This window comes from Cebus imitator, unplaced genomic scaffold (assembly GCF_001604975.1).
Source record: "Cebus imitator isolate Cc_AM_T3 unplaced genomic scaffold, Cebus_imitator-1.0 Scaffold170, whole genome shotgun sequence".
In the NCBI taxonomy this organism is placed as follows: Eukaryota; Metazoa; Chordata; class Mammalia; order Primates; family Cebidae; genus Cebus; species Cebus imitator.
In genome coordinates, this window is record NW_016107485.1 from 4,370,535 (window position 1) to 4,381,536 (window position 11,002).

At 54.7% G+C, this 11,002-nt stretch overlaps 1 protein-coding gene across 1 annotated transcript; it reads left to right on the top strand.

Moving 5' to 3' along the window:
• The first annotated feature begins 309 nt into the window (after positions 1 to 309).
• LOC108315302 (DNA dC->dU-editing enzyme APOBEC-3G-like) lies at positions 310 to 10,518 on the top strand. The gene is made up of 8 exons (XM_017544593.2): positions 310 to 393; positions 1,977 to 2,136; positions 4,275 to 4,566; positions 4,806 to 4,920; positions 7,036 to 7,189; positions 9,072 to 9,360; positions 9,800 to 9,915; positions 10,201 to 10,518. The coding sequence occupies exons 2-8, from the start codon at positions 1,993 to 1,995 to the stop codon at positions 10,228 to 10,230; spliced, it is 1,140 nt and encodes a 379-aa protein (XP_017400082.1). The 5' UTR covers positions 310 to 393; positions 1,977 to 1,992; the 3' UTR covers positions 10,231 to 10,518.
• The last annotated feature ends 484 nt before the right edge of the window (positions 10,519 to 11,002 follow it).

Sequence of the window (11,002 nt, forward strand, 5' to 3'; positions counted from 1 at the left end):
ATGCACCCGTCTCAGCCTCCCAATTTGCTAGGATTACAGGCACCTCAACCCACCTTCTATTCCTTTCTTTGTTCCTTTGCAAACTGTACCTGGGGAGGGAGCTGGGGATGGTAGGAGGGGAGGTGAGCTGTCTCCATCAGGTTTCCATCTACTTCCCCTGCCAAACCTGAGGAAAGTAGAGAAAGGAAGGAGCCCCAAGAATCTAAAGCACCCCAGGCCCTCCCACCCAGTCCCCCAGAAGGAAGAGGGTGGAGCCACCTCACCAGGCCCTGGGAGGTGACTTTTGGGAGGGCAGACTTACAGCAAGGGCCCTGGAAACAAAAGTGAAACTAAGCACCCCAGACAAGCAGGGACAAGTCTGCCAAGGAGGCTGTGGCCAGAAGCACAGATCAGGTACCGCTGCCCGCTCTGCCCTCTGCTGCTCCTTCCTGCCTGGCAGCCCAGCTGGGTCTCAGCCCTGGCCTTTCCCTGCCCCTGCCCCATCCCCAGGCCTGGGCTCCCTCTCCTCTGGCTTCCCTGGCGCCCCCACTCCCAGCCAGGCTCTAGGCTCTGCTGTGTGGTTGCCCCATTGCTGCTTCTGAATGGGCTGCCTCCCCGACCTGTCCCAGCCCAGGCCCCTGCTGAGACTCTCCCCTGAAAGTCATTGCCAGGCTGGTGCTCCCCACCTTGGGAGGGTGCTCCCTCTGTGTGCTTCCCACCATTCTTGGAACGGGCAGAACTGAACTAAAGGATGATTGGATCAATATGGAATTTAATTCACAGTGCTTTGATGAACTTTCTGTAAGATTTACTTTGTTTTAAATACAAAGTCTTTCTTATGTGAGGGTGTTGGGGAGGGAGTGGTCTCTGAAGCACAAGATAAATCATCCCTCCCAAGGATGTCTCCACTGTGGGCACAGGAAGATGCAGATGACCCCAAACACACGCTCTTCCTCCACAATCGCCATAACTTGAAATATGGGGAAAAAGTCGATGGTCAGGAGAAATGCTCTTATTTTAAAATGTAGCGAGAAAAGAGCCCAGTCCCCAATGGCTCCCTCCTGCAGGGCCCATGCTGCAGAGGCTGGACAGGGCTGGCCTGGAAAGGGGCCCCAGCTCCATGGCCTGGGCAGGTTACCCTGCCTCTCTGCGCCTCTGGCACCTCCTCTGTAAGATGGGAATGGCCCCTGCAGGCCCAGGTCAGCATCACACGAGCTCAGAACCTCACAGCACTTACAAGAGTGGCCTCGGCCTCAGGTTTCAGTTCTGCTATGATCTAAAAATAATAATATACAGAGTTGAAATGTCAGGAGGGAACTGAGCTGAAAGTTTAAAAGCTATCATTTGGGGGTGAAGAGTTTCATTTTTTTTTTTTTTTTTTTTTTTTTTGAGAGAATCTCACTCTGTTGCCCAGGCTGGAGTGTGGTGGCGCCATCTCAGCTCACTGCGACCTCCGATTGGCGGTTTCCAGCGATTCTCCTGCCTCAGCCTCCGGAGTATCTGGGATTACAGGCACCTGCCACCACGCCTGGCTCATTTTTTTGTGTTTTTAGTAGAGACCGGGTTTCACCGTGTTGGCCAGGCTTGTCTCAAACTCCTGACCTCAAGTGATCTGCCTGCCTCGGCCTCCCAAAGTGCTGGGATTATAGGTGTGAGCCATAATGCTCAGGCAAGAACTTTATTCTCTTTTGCGTTTTCCTAATGGTTTGGAGAGTGGTTGGGCAGAAATACTGGGAGAGTGAAGAATGTACCCGTGGAAAGACCAGAGCTGGGCCCTGAGCAGGGAGGCCTCGCCCTGGCCCTGCTGCCCCTGCCACCACCTCCTTCTCTTGTTCTCTCCCTGGTCTTCCTGCCTGGGAAGGCAGCAGAAATTCTCAGGCCTGTGGAGGGATGGGGGCGGCCCAGGGTTGTCCAGGGAGCTGTGTGCAGAGGACATCAGCCCGCAGGGCTCCAGGGAGCGCTCTCCGAATTGGCTGGTTTCTCTCTTTTGTCTTCAGAAACACGGTGGTACAAATGGATCCAGACACATTCGTCGATGACTTTTATAATAGACCCATCCTTTCTGATCGGAACACCGTCTGGCTGTGCTACGAAGTGAAAATGAAAACAAACGACTGCTCAAGGCCCCTTTTGGTTGCAAATATCTTTGAAGGCGAGGTACCCCCCAGACTCCAATTGATTTGCAGGCAGGAGCTAAGCCAGCTGGGGAAGCAAAGCACGCACTGATCAGTGAAATGCCTGGTAGTGGGCTATCTAGTGTGTACTTTTCTCCCACATTTTTCAAGTCTGTGGCCCTGTCCTTCCAGTTTGACCTTCCTACCTGACCTTCCTGCTTGATATTCCTGCTTGACCTTCCTGCCTGACCTTCCTGCTTGACCTTCCTGCCTGACCTTCCTGCCTGACCTTTCTGCTTGACCTTCCTGCTTGACCTTCCTGCCTGACCTTTCTGCTTGACCTTCCTGCTTGACCTTCCTGCCTGACCTTTCTGCTTGACTTTCCTGCTTGACCTTCCTGTCTGACCTTTCTGCTTGACCTTCCTGCCTGACCTTTCTGCTTGACCTTCCTGCCTGACCTTCCTGCCTGACCTTTCTGCTTGACCTTCCTGTCTGACCTTTCTGCTTGACTTTCCTGCTTGACCTTCCTGTCTGACCTTTCTGCCTGACCTTCCTGCCTGACCTTTCTGCTTGACCTTCCTGTCTGACCTTTCTGCTTGACTTTCCTGCTTGACCTTCCTGTCTGACCTTTCTGCTTGACTTTCCTGCTTGACCTTCCTGCCTGACCTTTCTGCTTGACCTTCCTGCTTGACCATCGGATCGTGGAGGGGGTTTGACTCTTCACAGGGCCTTTTCTTTTCTTTTTCTTTTGAGATGGAGTTTCACTCTTGTTGCCCAGGCTGGAGTGCAATGGAGGCATCTCGGCTCACAGAAGCCTCCAACTCCTGGGTTCAGGCAATCTGTCGCATCAGACTCACTGTGTTCAGCCAAATTTTGGTATTTTATTTAATCCAATGTAGCTAACATATTACTTCAACATTAATTAACATAAAATTCTTCACAAAATAGTGAAATTTCTTTTTCTTCTCACACTGAGTCTTTGAAATGAGCGGTGTAGGCCATGCACAGTGGCTCGTGCCTGTAATCCCAGCACTTTGGGAGGCCGAGGCAGGGAGATCACCTGAGGTTAAATGTTCAAAACCAGCCTGGCCAACATGGTGAAACACACTCTCTACTAAAAATACAAAAAAATTAGCCAGGCGTGGTGGTGGGCACCTGTAATCCCAGATACTCCAGAGGCTGAGGCAGGATAATCGCTTGAACCCGTAAGGCAGAGGTTGTGGTGAGCCGAGATTACACCATTGCACACAAGCCTGGGCAACAAGACTAAACTCTGACTCAAAGAGAGGGAGAGAGAGAGAGAGAAATTAGTGGTGTATTTTTCTTGTGGCCAAGTCTCTCAGCAGGCTCCATTTCAAGTGCTCTGTAGCCCCCATGGCCAGTGCCCCGCTCCCGACACCGGACAGCACAGGTCCAGCAGCCTCCCCAGCAGATGGCAGGCAGCAACGAGGCCAACCCCAGAGGGCCAGGCCACAGCTTGGATTGAGCATGTCTGATGAATGGATGTCTGGGAGAATGGATGCCAGAATTCACCCATGAGGCTATGAACAGGGCCAGGAAAACTACCGACAGAAGGGAAGCACGTGTCTCAGTGCACCCTGTGATGCTTCAACAGCATGACTGAGATGGGGAAATTTACAATGAACAGAAATGCGTTGGCTCCAGTTCTGGACTCTGGGAAGTCCAAAGTCAAGGCACCAGCAAGTTTCCGGGGCCTGCGAGCTGCACCGTCACGTGGGGGTGAAGGTTGTTGGGAGAAGCTCAGGGGATGCTGCAGACAGAGCGGCCTGGGATGTGGAGCCACTGCTTCTCCACCACACAGGGACAGAGGAAGCAGGAGTTTAGTCTGACACGCTGCCCCTTCAGCTGGAGGGGAAGAGACAGAAAGACAGGCTGAAATCACCCTTGAATAACCACCCCAGTGGTACCCACAAAGGTGAAGTCCCCACAGCCTCATAGCCTCTTGTCAGTGCCACCTCTTAAGGCCATTGCAATAGCAGTTAACACTGAACATGAGTTTTGGAGCAGACAAACTCTCAAGCCAAAGAGGGGGGATGGAGGAAAGGAGCTTCGATGAACAAGATCCCCCAGCCCTGTCCTGGCCCCTCCTCCCCCTGCCCCACCCCTGCACTCCTCCTGCTCAGTGTCCCACAGCTTCCCCTGCCCCTCCTCTTCTCCCAGGTCTATTTGAAGCCTCAACACCACCCAGAGATGAGATTCCTCCACTGGTTCCGAAAGTGGAAGCTGCATAGTGACCAGGAGTACGAGGTCACCTGGTTTGTGTCCTGGAGCCCCTGCCCAATGTGTGCAAGGAACATGGCCAAGTTCCTGGCCGAGGACCGGAAGGTCACCCTGACCATCTTCGTGGCCCGCCTCTACTACTTCTGGGACCCACATTACCGGGAGGGGCTTCGCAGACTGTGTCAGAAAAAAAAGAATCCTCATGCCACCATGAAGATCATGAGTTATGGCGGTGAGAAGTGGGGCTCAGGGGTGTGGGGGGGACTGCATGAGGATCTGCGGTGGGTCCCTCCCACACCTACCTGTGGGTCTGTGATGCCAGCAGAGGCCAGGTGTCCCAGGGGAGCCTGTGGGGTCAGGTCTGGCACTGAGAGTAACTAACATCCCGGAGTAGGTCTGGGAGGGGAGGGCCCCAGGGTCACAGGAGAGAGGCCAGCTGGGCCTGACTGCGTTCTCTCTTCTTTTTCTCAGAATTTCAACACTGTTGGGACAATTTCGTAGAAAACCAAGGAGAGCCATTCATGCCTTGGAATGCACTGCCTAAACATTATACATTACTGCGCATCACGCTGGGGGAGGTTCTCAGGTGAGGGTCTCCCTCCGGCCTCATCACCTCTCTCCTCACCTCCTGCTCATCCTCCTGAGGCCTCCCCTGTGTCCCAGAGCATGTCCCCTCCTGGATGAGCCCTTCTGCCCTCCCTCCTGCCCCACTTCCTGCCCTCATGGTAACACCCCCCACCCCCACCCCCACCCTCATCCCCACATCTGCTCCCTCCACCTCACTGTCTCCCCTGCTTTCCTGGGCCCTTCCTGTGCGTGAGAGACCCCTTCTGCCTCCAGAGTGACCTCCATCCACCCCCGAGGCCACCCTCCCCTCAGCCTGGGAGCCCCAACCTGGCTCCTTCCATCTCCCTGGCATAACGAAATTTGTCATAAATGGGTGTGAATATTCATAAGTCTGACTGTTGGAAGCTTTGAGCAACAGCCTTAAAGGCTGAGCCCCTGAGAAGGAGCCGCCTTTATGGAAACAGAGCTTGAGGCTTCGGCTGCCATAGAGGATGATCCAGGACGGGCGTCACACGGCAGCCGTTTATTTTTTCACAGATGTGGAGGCTGCAAGTCCAAGGTGGAGCGGTGTGCACGGTTGTTTCCTCTGAGGCCGCTCCTCCTGGCTGGCAGGGGACGCTCCCAGCCGTGTCCTCTGTGGCCTTTGCTCTGTGCACCTGCACCCCTGGTATCTCTCTGCCTCCAAATGTCCTCCTGGTTTACGGACCCCAGCCAAGTGAATTTAGGCCCACCTTAGAGGTCTCATTTAAATTAATCATTTGATGAAAGGACCTGTCCCCAGGCTGGGTGCACAGGTTCATGCCTGTAATCGTGGCACTTTGGGAGTGTGAGGCAGGTGATCACCTGAGGTCAGGAGTTCAAGACCAGCCTGGCCAATATGTCAAAGCCACGTCTCTACCAAAAATACAAAACCTAGCCAGGTGGGTGGTGTAAGCCTGTAATCCCCGCTACACTGGAGGCTCAGGCAGGAGAATGGCTTGAACCCGGGAAGCAGAAGTTGCGGTGAGTCCAGACTGTGGCACTGCACTCCAGCCTCGGGGAGAGATCGAAACTTCTCAAACAAAAAAGAAAGGACCTGTTTTCAAATACAGCCACACTTTGAGGCAGTGAGGGTTGGGGGTTCAATATGTGGAATTTGGGGAGAAACAGTGCAGCCCACGGCAACATACAGTCATTGTGGGTGGGCCTGGGGGGCAAGGGTGGGGTTCCTGTCCTGTGTGTATGTCTCCCAGAGGCTCCGGACCCGACCCTGACGGTCTCTCCACCCAGACCTTCCTGCATGCTCCACCCACCGCATTCGTCCTGCACCCCACACTCCTGAGCCGCTCCTTAGCCCCCGACACACTCCCTGCCCCAGGCTGCTCCTCTTCTCACTCTCTCTTTGGGGTCCCCACATGACCCCTCAGCTGATGCCCATGGCTTCTCCAGCCAGACTCCTCCCAGTTCCAGGCTCTGCAGAATCCCATCAGAGCTCACATCCTCCCCTCTGTCCAGTCCAGGGAGAAGACCTGGCGTTTCTGTTTTGGAAATGCCTCTGCACTGGGCGCTAAGAGTTCACTTTTATTTTCATAATTTGTGGTCTTGTGAGGACAGGCGTTTTCTGGCAGTGGAAGAAAATCCTGTGAATTATCAAAAAAAAAAAAAAGTCCCTAGCAGGCTCTTCTCCTGCTGGTCCCGCTCAGGAGCGTCTCTGCCCTGATGCTGGGTGTGGTAGTATTCACCCCGCTTGCAGGAGGGAAGCCCCAGCAGGTCCATCTCCAGCAGGGACTGAGGGCGAGCAGAGCGAGGACTGGGTTGCATGGTGAGGCCAGGGAAGGAGACCCAGCTCTAGCACAGGGAGAGGGTCAGGGGCCTCCCCAAAGGGCCTGAGCACACAGAGCTGACCCTGGGAGACCCTGACAAGGCCCCAACAGGCCCCAGGGCTGCAGGGATCTCCCAGTGAGCCCCAGAAGGGGTCAGAGGAGGAGGTTTGGAGGCTCCAGCAAGTGAGCCAGAGCCCCTCTGACAGGTACAAAGGGATGTGGGGAGCAAGGGTTAAGGAGGGGGAGGTGGGAGGGAGGGAAGGCGAGGCAGTCCAGAAGGGCTCTTACTCCTCTGGGCATCCAGTGTCCCTTGCCCCCTCCGCTGTCCACAGACACCTGATGGATCCAGGCACATTCGCTTACAACTTTACCAACGACCCTTCGGTCCTTGGACAGCACCAGACCTACCTGTGTTACAAGGTGGAGCACCTGAACAGTGGCACCTGGGTCCCGCTGCACCAGCACAGGGGCTTCATACTCAACGAGGTGATCACCAGACACCCGCATCCACGCAGGGCCCTCCCCATCCAGGGACACGCATGACTAGAAGGTTCTGGGTGGGACCCGTGGGCTCCCGCAGACTGTCTGTCACCTGTGCTTCCTGCGCTGCTGCTGCTTGGCCCTGGGGTTCAGGGAGACCTCAGCTTCAGTGACTCTCTAGGATCAGCAGCTTCCAGCCCCACATGCCTAACCGGCCACGTGTCTCGGGGGCACCACTAGTCCAGAGTCACCCCCAGGTCCAGGGCTCAGCCATCCCATCCCCTCTCTTGCTGTGCTCTGAGAGGATCCGGGCAGAGGAAAAGGGTCTGCACCAGGGCCAGGTGGGGTCAAAGGCAAAGTGCTTCCTGAGACCCTCCCAGGATCCCCTCACAGACGCAGCTCTCACCAGGAATCATTAGAACGGTGGGATTTGAGGACTCAGGGCCTACCTGATCTCACAAGGCCAGGATTCCCCAGTGCCTGCTCCTGGGCTACATCCTGCGGGGAGAGAGGCTGAGGCAGGAGAGGCCCACCAGGGATTCTGTCCTGACCAGGGTGGAGCCCCCAGCAAGGCCAGAACAGGCCCACATCAGGATGCAGGGATGGCCAGCATTTGGGGAGGAGCCGGGACAGGACAGGCCAAGGGGCCCTGAGCCCGAGGGATGATCTTTCCTGGCTCCCGCCCAGCACAGCCCCTGGTTGGAGAGGCCCGATTCTGCTCAGCTCTGGTGCTAGACATGGGGGCTCCTCTGGGCTTTATGAGCTCAGTGTAGACCCTGCTGGGCCCACAGACACTGCTCGGGAGCTACTTTTTAGGGTGCCGGTCTCCATCACCGCCTATCCCGTGGGACGGGACTCCCCCCGGAATGACCCACAGCCCCTTCTTAGTACAGGTGGTGTCATCTCTTCTCCTCTGAGTCCTCTCCACACTGGCGTCCTGGGCTTCACTAGTTCCTCATCGAAATGGAAAATCCTTCACTTGTGTTTGGACCAAATGCCATAATTCCTTGGGCTCAACAAGGACAATTGCCCCATGACCGGGGCCCTTCCCCATTTGGGGTTAGTCCTACTGGGGGCCCCTGTCCCCACTTCTCCCTGCAAAGGGAGCCCTCTCGCCTCAGTCTATGTCACCCACGGACCCAGTACAGGGTAAAGCACAATGTGGAAGCTTCTATAATTATGGGTCACAGAAGGGGTGGGCTGAGGGGAAATGTTGGGTAGAGAGGTCAGTCTCCCCACAAGGGATTCAGACTCAGCTCAGTGGCATCTGTCCTCCCTCCCCTAGCTCTGCAGCCCCTCCCTGCAGGCCTGGGCCCAGAGTGAGGGTCCCGAAGGCACAGACCTCAGGTCCAAAATGAGACTATGCTCCAAATAGTCAGTATCAGAGAAATCCCTTCATAATGTCAAATAAAATTAATACATTATTTTCAAAATCAGGTTGGGTGTGGTGGCTCACACCTGTAATCCCAGCACTTTGGGAGGCCAAGGCGAGAGCATCACTTGAGGTCAGGAGTTCAAGACCAGCCTGGCCACCATGGTGAAACCCCATCTCTACTAAAAATATAAAAATTAGCCAGGTATGGTGGTGCATGCCTGTAGTCCCAGCTATTGGGGAGGCTGAGGCACAAGAATCGCTTCAACCCAGGAGGTGGAGGTTGCAGTGAGCTGAGATGGCACCATTGCACTCCAGCCTCGGAGACAGAACCAGACTCTGTCTCAAAAAAAAAAAAAAGAAGAAGAAGAAGAAGAAAAGAAACCATCTTGATAACTGGGGTTTGGTGCCCCTTCTAATTTTGTGTGGGAGGCTGCCCCACACCCAGCCTCACCTGATCCAGGCTGTCCCTCTCTGCTCACAAAAGATGGCCTCACACCTTGCTGTCTTTTCTAGGCTTCAAATAATCCTGGTTTCCCCGAAGCCCGCCATGCAGAGCTGTGCCTCCTGGACCTGATTTCCTTTTGGAAGCTGGACCCGGCCCAGCGCTACAGGGTCACCTGCTTCATCTCCTGGAGCCCCTGCTTCAGCTGTGCCCGGAAGGTGGCTGAATTCCTTCAACAGAACCCACACGTGAACCTGCGCATCTTCGCTGCCCGCATCTATGATTATCACCCAGGATATGAGGAGGGGCTGTGCAGGCTGGGCTGGGCTGGGGCCCCAATTTCCATGATGAAATACAGCGGTGAGAATGGAAGCCTGCAGTGGGGTGGGGTCAGCCGGGGCAGGAGAGGGCCCTGGGGAGTTACTAGAAAGTGGGGAGGGCCGGCATCCCTGGGGGAGAGGTCTTGGTCTGCTGCCTGCAGAGGCGAGAGCTGCTCTCTGGGCCTGACTTTGGAGTCTATGGGAAGAGAGAGGCCAGGCCAGGAGATGGAGGCCTGGGAAAGGCGGGGAGGGTGGCTGGAAGTGTAAGAAGGACTTGGGGCTTCCAGAAGAATGAGACCTGGGCTGGCTCAGATTCCAATGGGAAGGAAGTGTCTGATGAAGGAGGGAAGTCCTTAGGGGAGGGAGAGGGGAAGGAGGGACTGAAAACAGCATGTGGAAGTCTGTCCTGAGAGTCAGGGCCCTCGGTGCCTTCCCCTCCCCACAGGAGAACGTGACTTATCTCCCCTGTCCTGTTTCAGAGTTTAGGCACTGCTGGGACACCTTTGTGGATCACCAGGGATGCCGCTTCAAGCCCTGGAAGGGACTAAATGAGCACAGCCAAGCCCTGAGTAGGAGGCTGCAGGCCATTCTCCAGGTGAGGGCTCCCTCCCTCTGCCCAGTGCCCCATCGGCCTCCCCTCCTCCCCTCTCCCCCGGGCCTTGCCTTCCCCTCTGCTCAGAGCCTCCTCTGGGTTCCCTGCTCCCCCAAGGGCGCCCAGCTCTGTCTCTCCCTTTCCTTCTCACAGCTTCCCTCTCTCTCCCATCTCCCGTGTCCCCCCTCCTCTCCCATCATTGTCCCTGTCCCCAGGGCTCCTCCCTGTGCCCTCTTTCTACTCTCTGAGTCCCTGCTCCATTCAACTCCCCTGCTCTTCCTGAATCAGGGAAACCGATGGATGATCCTCAGTCTCTAAGGAAGGCAGAGACCTGGGTTGAGCAGCAGAATGAAAGATCTTCCAAGAAATGCAACCAGGCCGTTCACCACCATCTCCAGCTGATCACAGACGCCAGCAAAGCAATGCACTCTTGACAAGTAGATTATTTTAAAAATTAGAGCGAATTACTTTTAATCAAAAATTTATGTGATGTTTCAAGAATGCAGTAGTGAGATTGTGCTCAATACTCTCAGAAAGGTTTCAACCCTACTCATCCAGTGACAATTTGAATTGGCTTTATATGTAGAGGAATAAAATGAAATACTATTTTTTTTTTTTTTTTTGAGACAGTGTCTCACTTTGTTACCCAGGCTAGAATGCAATGGCATGATCTCGGCTCACTGCAACCTCTGCCTCCCAGGTTCAAGCAATTCTCCTGCCTCAGCCTCCCGAGTAGCTAGGACTACAGGCACATGCCACCATGCCTGGCTAATTTTTGCATTTTTAGTAGAGACAGCGTTTCACCTTGTTGGCCATGATGGTCTCGATCTCTTGACCTCGTGATCTGCCTGCCTCGGCCTCCCAAAGTGCTAGGATTACAGGTGTGAGCCACTGCACCCAGCCTAAATCTACCCTTTATAAGGACATCAGGCATATTGGATTAGGAACCACCCCGATGACTTCATCCACCATGCCTGGCCTTTCTTATATTGGAGACTTACCTATGTAAAAGCTAAGCTATGTCTACATGAGGGCGAGCTGACAGTGTGACAAGATTTATTACTTTGTTTACATATATATATATATATAT